At 36.3% G+C, this 10,603-nt stretch overlaps 1 protein-coding gene and 1 pseudogene across 3 annotated transcripts in view; one reads left to right on the forward strand and one right to left on the reverse strand.

Annotated features, from left to right (window-relative positions):
• XIAP (X-linked inhibitor of apoptosis) overlaps positions 1–10,603 on the reverse strand; it is a 50,645-nt gene that overhangs the window by 18,009 nt on the left and 22,033 nt on the right. For all 3 annotated transcript variants that reach the window (XM_077146638.1, XM_077146637.1, XM_077146639.1), the window contains 3 exons: positions 4,730–5,638; positions 3,735–3,834; positions 848–926 (listed from right to left, as the gene is read on the reverse strand). In XM_077146638.1, coding sequence (XP_077002753.1) covers positions 848–926; positions 3,735–3,834; positions 4,730–5,606 — 1,056 coding nt within the window. In that variant the 5' untranslated portion in view covers positions 5,607–5,638. The remainder of the gene's footprint in view (positions 1–847; positions 927–3,734; positions 3,835–4,729; positions 5,639–10,603) is intronic.
• On the forward strand, positions 9,484–10,454 carry LOC143671469 (partitioning defective 6 homolog beta pseudogene; annotated as a pseudogene).

A 10,603-nucleotide genomic window follows, 5' to 3' on the forward strand; every position in this document is an offset into this window, starting at 1 on the left:
ATACCAATTTGACATATGAATATTCACAAGAGATACAGCCTGACAGAGCTGGGAAGTAAGTTAAAAGATCACCTAATCCAATCCCCTCACTTTACAGACAAGAAGCTGAGGCCCAGGAAGATTAAATGACTTGATCAAGCTGATACTGTGAACAGCAGATCCACAACTCCAGTCTTCCATTTCTAATCCAGGGCTCTTTCCACATAATACTGATGCCTTGTCCACCCCAGTTCATACTATCAATTTAGATATACTTTTGAGATTTTAAATATTGTCTGCAAAAAGTTTAAAACTTTGAATACAAAGAACATATACAAGAATCTAATTTCAGAAGTCTAAGGGACTAAGTATCAGTTCAAGTCCATATTTTTTTTCACTTTATTAGTTTCACAAGAATACCAAGTAAAATACACTGTTCTGAAATGCCACATTTCAGTATCTTTTTTTGTATGATAATCTCTTCAAGTCCCTATTATTAGGACATGGGCAATATAATTCTTGGAATATAAAAAACGATTTAAAATACAATATGAACCACATTAACAATTATAATAATAATAACAATTTTTACAAATTATTCAGCTAAGCTTTGCCTTTCCAGTGGCTCATCTAGTATGTACAAATGTTTAAGCCCATATTTTTGCCTACAGTGATACTTAAATCAGTTCATCCTGATCCCTTTTTCACCAATTCGCTTCACATTAAGAATAACAAGTTCTATTCAATTTTCCCCATTCAAAGGACACTACACATTAACTTAAAATACTATACGGTGAATTTTACATGAAAAAATAATTACAAAACAAATTAATATCTGAAAACATATATCATACAATATGTGACTTACCAGAGACTCTTCAAGTGAATGGGTTAAATGAACATTACTTATATATTCTTGCCCTTTCTCTTCCACCAAATATTTACACCTAAACAATTAAAAGAAGGTTAAATTTCAGTAGCTGATAAGTTAGCAAAATATAAAGATATAATCTCTATCATCAATTCCATTAACTTGCTTTCCAGTATTTCTGAGAAGCCATAAAATAAATGTTACCCACTTTCCTATCCAACTGTCTTTTTAAAAAATTTTTTTTATTGTATTATATAACATGTATACAAAGCAAAGAAATAAAAAAAACAATACTTTTCAAAGCACTCTTCAACAAGTAGTTAGAGGACAGATCCCAGATCATGGGCTACCATACAATTCTCTCATAGTTTTCCATCTAGCTGCTCTATAGAGGAGGCTAGAAGACTTAAATATTTTTTTATCATCACAATAGATTTTTTTCACTTTTTTTGGTGAAAACTAACATATATACAAAAAAGCTATAAATTTCAAAGCACAGCACAATTAGTTGCAGAACATATTTCAGAGTTTGACATGGGTTACAATTCCACAATTTTAGGTTTTTACTTCTAGCTGCTCTAAAATACTGGAGACTCAGAGATATCAATTTAATGATTCAGCATTCACATTCATTTGTTAAATCCTATCTTCTCTGTATAACTCCACCACCACCTTTGATCTTTCCATTCCACTCTTTAGGGGTGTTTGGGTTATGGCCATTCTAAGTCTTTCATGTTGCAAGGGTTTGTCACTAATATGGGATAGGGAGATGCAACTATCTGATGTTCTGGAGAGGCTGGGCTAGGTTTCAGGACTTATCTGGACCAGGGACCCATCTGAAGGTTGTAAGTTTCTGGAAAGTTACTCTAGTGCATGGAACTCTTGTGGAATCTTATATATTGCCCTAAGTGTTCTTTAGGATTGGCTGGAATGGTCCTGGTTAGGGGTTGACAGGTTATGATAGGTAGCAAGGTCTAACTGAAGCTTGCATAAGAGTAACCTCCAGAGTAGCCACTGGACTATTTGAACTCTCTCTGCCACCCAACTGTCATTTTAAGGTTACAAAATATGTTTCCATTTTATGATATTTATACAAATGTTATTAGAGCAATAGATATCAACTTGTGAATTTTTCCAGTCTTGCCAATCTTTCAACTCCTTGAGCAATCATTATTAAATTAGCACCTTGACATTTATTGATATATATTATATATTCACATACCATGTAATCACCTAAAGTGTATAATCAATGGTTCATAGTATCATCATATAGCTGTGCATTTATCATCACAATTGACTTTTTTTCATTTTTTGTGAAAAATAACATATATACAAAAAAGCACTACATTTCAAAGCACATTGCAACAATTAGTTGTAGAACAGATTCCAGAGTTTGGTATGGATTACAATTCCACAATTTTAGTTTTTTACTTCTAGCTGCCCTAAGATACTGGGGACTAAAAGAAATATCAATATAAATATTCAGGAATCATAATCATTTGTTAAATCCTGCTGTCATGGTCAGGTTCATGTATCAACTTGTCCAGGTGCTGGTGCCCAGTTGTCTGGTTGGGCAAGCGCTGGCCTGTTTGTTGCTATGATGACATTTCATGGACTTAAATCATGATTACGAGTGCATCCACAGCTGACTGCATTTGTAATCAGCTAAGGGGAGTGTCTTCTGTAATGAGAGATGCTTGATCTAATCACCAGAAGGCTTTTAAGGAGGATTCAGAAGAGACAGTCACTCTTCCTGCTTCAGCCGGCGAGATTCTCCCGCGGAGTTTGGCCAAACCCTTCATTGGAGTCGCCAGCTTCACAGCCTGCCATACAGACCTTGGACTCTTACATTCCCATGGTTGTCTAGCCAGCCTCTCCTGAGAGTTCATTGAAGAACTTCCTCAGAGTTACCAGCTTGTGGCCTGTCCTACAGACCTTGGACTCTACATTCCCAGTTACACGAGACACTTCATCAATTTTGTATCTATGGATATCTCCTGCTGACTCTGTTTCTCTAGAGAACCCTAGCTAACACACCTACCTTCTCTGTGTAACTCAACCATCACCTTTGATCTTTCTCCCACTTTTTAAAGGTATTTCAGCTATGCCCATTGCACCTTGACTTTTTTTTTAAGTTTTAAATAGTTAATCTTCTTAACAGATTTTGAGGACTAACCAATTATACATTTAAAAGGAAGTTTTTAGGCATTTTAACTATCCTTTTAAGGCTCAGATTTATTTTCAAATGATCACTCTGAAGTATTAAGTTGTACTATTTTGTAGGTCAGAAATTCAGGTTACTTATATATGTGTCTTCATTTTAAAGAGGCAAGATGGCAAAGAAACATTTAGGGTATGTCATCAATTTAAGATGCTACTGATAATAAACAGCATTATTATTTAGTGTACCACCTAAAACCACTAGCAATTCAATTATGACACACCATCACTTGTAAGACATTTTCTGATTTCAAAGATCTTAAAATGTGAATAGTTGTGTCTTAGAATCAATAAGTTACAGGAATATTTCAAAGGGGATATGGTGGGTTCCTAAGTAACTTCCATGACAATATGGGTTCTTTTGTGCCCATCATAAAAGAGCAGACTTCCAACAACAAAAGAAGTATATACTTCCTAATTTTGTGTTTAGAAATGGAATAATCTGAATGTCACAGATAAAGTACCCAATCAATGAATGTTCTGGTTACCAGAGAAGGCTTAGGTATTTTTTTCCCTATAAAGTAGGTGACCCATTTTTATAAACTTGGTGTGAATTTCAAAGCCATGGCAAAGGCAAAAATAGTTGAGGTGGAAAGTAATTCAAGTCTTTCCACAACATACAGTCCAAATGCCTGTCACTAAACAAATATTTAAAATATCTTACCCTGGATACCACTTAGCATGTTGTTCCCAAGGGTCTTCACTGGGCTTCCAATCAGTTAGTCCTCCTCCACAGTGAAAGCACTTTACTTTGTCACCTTCACCTAAAACACACAAGTAAAAATATAAGCATTTGTGCAATTAGAAGCTTTCCCAAAAATACCCACCTGCACACCTAAAAAATAAACATACCTAAATTACACGAAAATCTCATAGTTTAAATGAAGACATTCAAATTCATGACTAAGTAATAGTAACAATGTTTATCATTTCAGGAGGAAATACACTAAATTCACTGATTCGCTTTGAAGTATTTCAAAGACAAGAAAAATCAATTTGCCCTATTTTTATGTTAAAAATTACAACTGTTACATTGTTTTTTTTAACATGTCATTTGGGCCATCAATACTATACTTATTGAGCTTTAAAACTTTAAATCAAGTATGTTTCAAGTATTAACAATAAAGTGCAGCATAATGAATTTACAAGACAAGGTTCTCTAAGTTTAATACAGCTAATAACACTAAACAAACAGTGAAGATCACTATGTAATGTTATACAAATAAAATACTGAAATAACAGATGTTTCGTGTTTTAACACTATTCAATCCTAAAATAAATGGCTCAGATATATAATGGTAAAATATTTTTGAATAACCCTGGATGCCATCACAACAATGGCCCTTCTTAACATGCCTGTAGTTATACATTTGAAAAATGCTCATTTGAGGAATAAGGCATAATATAGGGCTGCTTTAAAAAATATAGCCCTGGGTGGGCAACGGTGGCTCAGTGACAGAGTTCTCGCCTGCCATGCTTGAGACTCAGGTTCAATTCCTGGTGCCTGCGCATGCAAAAAAAAAAAAATTTATATATATATACATGGCCCTACGTACTAAAGGTAGATATTGATTTTAATATCCACCAAACTAAAGTCTAATGTTAACTCTTCTTATAGGGTTGTTGTGAGGCATAGCCTGATTTTATAATAAAGTTTACCTAAGGCATAAAATCCAGCTCTTGCAAGCTGTTCCTTGTTAACTGAGAATCTCCACGTCCCAAAAGTAATGATCCGTGCTTCATAATCTGCCATGGCTGGATTTCTTGGAGGATTTGATGAATTTGGGAAATTTCTATCAGAACTCATGACATCAAATTCACTTTGAGTATTAACATTCCGGCCCAAAACAAAGAAGCAATTAGGAAAATGTCGCCTGTGTTCTGACCATGCACGATCGCAAGGTTCCCAATTTTTCAGTTTTCCACCACAACAAAAGCACTGTACTTGATCATCAATACCTGTGTAGTAAAGTCCAGCACTAGCTAATTCTCTGGGGGTTAAGTGGGCATAGTCTGGCCAACTCTGAAATGACTTTAATCTCGCTTCTTCACTACACATGGCAGGGTTCCTTGGGTATATGGTATCTGATATATCCACAACCTGTCCAGTTCTCAAAAGATAGTCTGCATGAGTCTCAGATGGCCTGTCTACAACAAAATTATTTCTGTTTCCCAGACGGTTTTCAACTTTGTACTGACCATATTGGACCATAGAATTTGTAGATTGTGCAGCATTATTCTCAAAATAAAAGCCATTGATAAATCTGCAATTTGGAGATACTTTCCTGTGTCTTCCAACCGCTGAGTCTCCATATTGCCATCTATCTACTGCAACATGACAACTAAAGCACCGTACGGTATCTCCTTCCCCAGTATACAGAAAACCAGCTCGTGCCAGTGTTGATGCTGAAACAGGACTACTACTTGGGAAATTACCAAAAGTTTTTAATCTATTAAACTCTTCTACAAATTCTTCATCCTTATTGATGTCTGCAGGCACACAAGTTTGAGATCCTTCAAAACTGTTAAAAGTCATCTTCTCTTGAAAATAGGACTTGTCCACCTTTTCTAAAAAGAGAACATTACATTAGGAAATACAAATGTGAAGCATAAGCAAATTACTCTTAATATTAGGAACTAAAAAATTGATGTAAAAATAATTACACAATCTCTAAGAAACATCTTAATTCTAAACACTAGAATTCTACATTACTACATGATTCAAGTCACGAAGAAGAAACTGGCATTTCTGTTTTCCCTTTATTGAGAAAATTAAAGTTTATGCAAGTAGAACAGGATTATTACATTTTAAGTGCTTATTCTACATAAATATGGAAACTTCATGATACAGAATATATTATAATTATTAACCATGTAAAATAATTAATTAGGAAAACATGAAAGCATAAAATATGCAGATTCTTAAGGCCTATGCATAATTGCTAAATAGATCATTACATATTCAAAGCATCAAAATTAAGTTTTACAATTTAAAAAGTGTCCAGAATGCTAATGAATTAATTTTTAGTATTTCCTTTTTTGCTTAGTTTTATTAACTATATTGATTCCAATGTGCTAAGAGCCTCAAATTGCTTCTGATTTTCATGCACAAGGTCCATTTTTCATTGGAATTGGATATTTAAGATATATATAATACTGCCTTCTACAGGATAGCTCAAGAAAAATCCTAAATTTCCACACACTGTAATTTTTGCAGTTACTTTTTCTATCAACTTCCCATGGTAAAAGAACGGCATGTTCAAATGCAAGAGTAGTACTATTATGGCCGCACCAAAAATGCCAAATTGTAGCTGTGTAATAGCTAACCTAGATAAATACTAGGAACAGGTTGGGTTATGAGAATGGTAACCAGATAATTTATCCTCCAAACCTGGACACTTTTGAAAAGTGAAAAATGACGCTACTGATAATTACACTAATGGGACAAAAAACATAAATCACGGTCGCCCAAGGTAAACTAGAGTATGTGGTCACCCTAGCTATGGTTCTCCAGCTATGTGGTCACATAGTGCCTACCTGACACTCTACACAGAATATGCTTGTCAAATGCAAAATAAAAGAATGGTCATAATTACTTTGTCTTTACTTCATGTTGTGTATTAATTGATTTCCTGGGAAGAATTTGCCAGTTTTTCCATTACGTTGGCACAATACGTCTTGGAACATCATTTCTCTTGAAGTAATATTTAACATAAGACATCTCCCCTGCAGGTTGCCCTTAGACTTCAGTTATTCCTGGCTTTATCAAAGTATAGTGGTATTCATTATGTATACCTAAAGAGCTGAATTACATCTGCATACAATTTTTGGAAGATAGTCTAGTCTCCAAAGACTTTTGATTAACTGTATAGTTCCTAGATGTCTGAAAACATTCTGACACTAGCTCCAAGGCCCTTTGTTGAATCAGCTTATAAAAAGTGGGATGACAAAAATCAGGGTTCAGAAAAAAACAAGGCTGGATAATAGGCTAGTAAGATAAAATTTAATTATGATAAACATAAAATCTTACATTTTGGTTAAAAAAAACTAGATGGAAAATAGAAACTTGGTTTGGAAAAAAAGTCACATGAAGGCAAGCCTCTAGATTAAAAGCTTGGGGTTTTAGTTAACTATACATTCTTTATGAGCCAGTATTACATGTCTACTGAACAATGTAAAACTAGTTCAGGCTACATAAATGTCCAGATGTGCAATAACCAGATCCAATCTACCTATATACTGGATATTATTTTCGGTTCCAAACATTTTAGAAGGGGTTTGCCCTAGAAAGCAATCAGAATGATAAAAGTTATGTCATATGAATAGCCGGAAAAGCTGGGGCTATCTATTCGAAAAGGGCAAAAAGTTTTATGGGGGGTTGGGGGAGAAGATAGAATCACTACCTTTAGATGTCTAAAAGCTATCACACAGAAAAGGGATCATCTTTCTGTGTAGCTTTAGGGTAGAATTAGAGTCAATGAATTTAATTATATCCAGAAGATTTTAATCCGATCCAAGAATGAACTTTACAATAATCAATAGTGGTATAAAATGTGTTGGGGTGAAGGTGCATGGGTGGCTCAGTGATAGAATGCTCACCTTCCATGTGGGAGACCTGGGTTCGATTCCTGGACCATACACCAACCTCCACCCCCCACCCCCAAATGGGTTGGAGTGCCTCGTAGTTATGAGTTCCTCCCATCACTGGAAGGGACAACTGCATGAACTAAGAGATTGGATTAAACAACATTTTCAAATCTATAATTCTCCTAAATAATTAATGCTTAATATAACCAAAAACATGAAAATTACCTTCCCTGAGGTGATAAGTTTTATTTCTCAGGTCAGTCAAAATAGATACAAATATAAAATCATCAAAGATCTATTCTCATTTTACAATAGTGGCTATTCTGTGTGGTTCTAGTAGCTAACCTATTTCAGATAATACTAAGATAAAATTTCACCATTGAACATTAACAAGAGAATGTCTCAAGTTTTCAAATGGAGACCTCATCTTCTCAGGGGTTATTTCCATATTAATAGTCTAGATTTCACTGTTTTGAAAGGCACTCAACTGAGCACCACACAAACATTATCAGAGTGTGAGCTTTTGGAAAAGAGTGAGAAAACAGAACTTCCAGAGAGGTTAAGAGTGAAAGGGAGTGACTGACAAAAAGAACCCTGGGGTTGGAAGAAGGCACCAAAACAATGGGATGGAAGAGGGTACAAGAAATTAGGATCTGAGTGAAATGAAGGTGGGAAAGATGATATTGTACAGAGTACATATGTATGGAGTACAGGAACTGCGAATAGAGAAGAAAATGGGGTTTGAATATTGTAGAAAACATTAAAAATGGCTTTGGAAGTGAAAAGGAATGCATGCCATAACATATGCTGATATAATTTAAGTCTTCTTTGGGGAGTACATTCAGGCTCTGTTCTGGATAAACAGAAATATAAGAAGGCAGAAGGCAGAAAGATGTCAAAGAAAGCTTTGGTATAAGGAGTCACGCAGTCAGGAATCTTTACAGGGCAGTGACTGGGAAAAATAGCAAGCAAATGGTGCGTGTTTATGTTCAAGAAGTTGAGATGTTGTAAGGGTTTAAAATACATATAAACTCATACATACATTTAGCCTAGTCCACTGTGCAAAGGCGAGGAAAGTGACTACTAATCTAACTATAATATAGAAGAGGTGCGGTCAACCACACACACAAAACCCACCTACCTGGTGTCTGCATATATTGCAAAGTTCTTTTTTCCCCAACTTTTTATTAAGTTTTCAAACATATAGAGTAAAGGTTACTTTAATGGGAAAAAGGATATAAAATAGGACCTACACTAGACTGTCAGTGTGTGAGAACATATACTCCTAGACAAGATCTGGAAGGTAGTATTTAATAAGTGGAAAAGAAATATGTTAAGGTGGCAGGATTACAAGTGCTCCTTTACTCCAAAACATCTTTACTAATATTTTCACTTAAAATCTCTCAAGTTGATGCTGCTGCGAGTCAGGTACTTGTTCTTTTGGGGGGATGGCTATGGGGGAGGCTGTGGAAAGCAAGAAGGTGGATGCCTTCCGTTGACCCCCTCCTCCGGCCCCTCATCTTCCTACCCCAGAAACCCACAGCGGCCAAAGCTTGGAGGGAGGAAGCTGTGTTTACACCTACCGGTCCATGAGGCAGATTCTGGTCCCGGGTCCTGTGAGGCTGTGAGGAGGGCAGCAGTGGAGCTCAGCACTGAGATGGTGCCCCCCTGCCGCCGCCACCCCTGCAGTATCTCTAGTGAGCTGTTGGCGCCCAAGCAGCAGCCACTCGTGTGCACACCCACCCAGCGCTCCAGAGGGGGAAGCTCTGAGCTCAACCATGAACCTTGGCCACCAACACAGAGTAAGTGGCAGCTGCTAGGGCATCATGGAGGTGAAGAAGAGCAGGTTTGGGGATGAATTTTTCATTGATTTTCATTAGAAACAAAGCTTGGAAATTTTGAGGAGTTTTAGGGATTACAGCAACATGTGTGTAAGATACCTAACGACATTTTAGTAGGCTATGCAGATGGAGACTTACTTCCTATTAACAATGAAGATAATTATCATAAAGATGTTTCAACAGCCAATTCATTGCTTAGAACTTTTATACAAAAAAAAAGGAATAAGCAGATAATAGTACCTTTGGTACAAACATGCTAATAAAAGAAAAATGTTTTAACCATTGCATTGTGTTCTGTCAACCATGGAAAAAAATCACATCCAGTCACAGTATACTCAACACTTCAGACTTGTGAACTTTACAAGTCTGAACATAGACGTGGCTATTCTCCCAGTAATGCATCTTAGGGTTCATCTATACAAACACGGCACTAAAAATTTCCTCAAACTCTGTATCAGGGATGGTTTCAGCCTAAGAGAGACACCACATGGCTTAAAGAAGATCCCAGGAATTTTTATATCCTAGCTTCCGCCAGGAGGTCTGGCTCACAGCACAGGACTATTAGCTGTTAATGATGAAATTTTAGAAGTTAATGGCATAGCAGGTTCAGGGAAGAGTCTTGACCAAGTTACAGACATGATGACAGCAAACACTCACAACCTCATCATCACAGGGAGACCAGCAAACCAGGAGAATAATGCTGTTAGGAACAGTCTGACTTCAGGCAGTTTCCAACATTCTACCGATGACAGCCTTCTTGGCTAGCCACAACAGACTGAATAAAACTTGAGCCAAAGGATGAAGACAGAGATGAAGGTGGCATTATTATTGAAGATAATGGAGTGCCACAGAAGATTCCTAAAGCTGTTCCTATCACTAAGAACGAACCTGGAATCATTAACAAAAATAAACTCAGTTATGAATCTGGACAGAATGGATTCATTCCTTCTAATTAAGTGGCTTAGCACCCTGGTGAGTGGTGCAAACAGAATTTGAAGTACATGCCCAAGACTGGAAGTTTTTTGAAGATGGAATAATCATAATCTTATGAAACCACTGTTTGAATGTTTTCTGAGCAAGGATGACACAGGACTTCTTATAAATT

This window comes from Tamandua tetradactyla, chromosome X (genome assembly GCF_023851605.1).
Source record: "Tamandua tetradactyla isolate mTamTet1 chromosome X, mTamTet1.pri, whole genome shotgun sequence".
Classification (NCBI taxonomy): Eukaryota; Metazoa; Chordata; class Mammalia; order Pilosa; family Myrmecophagidae; genus Tamandua; species Tamandua tetradactyla.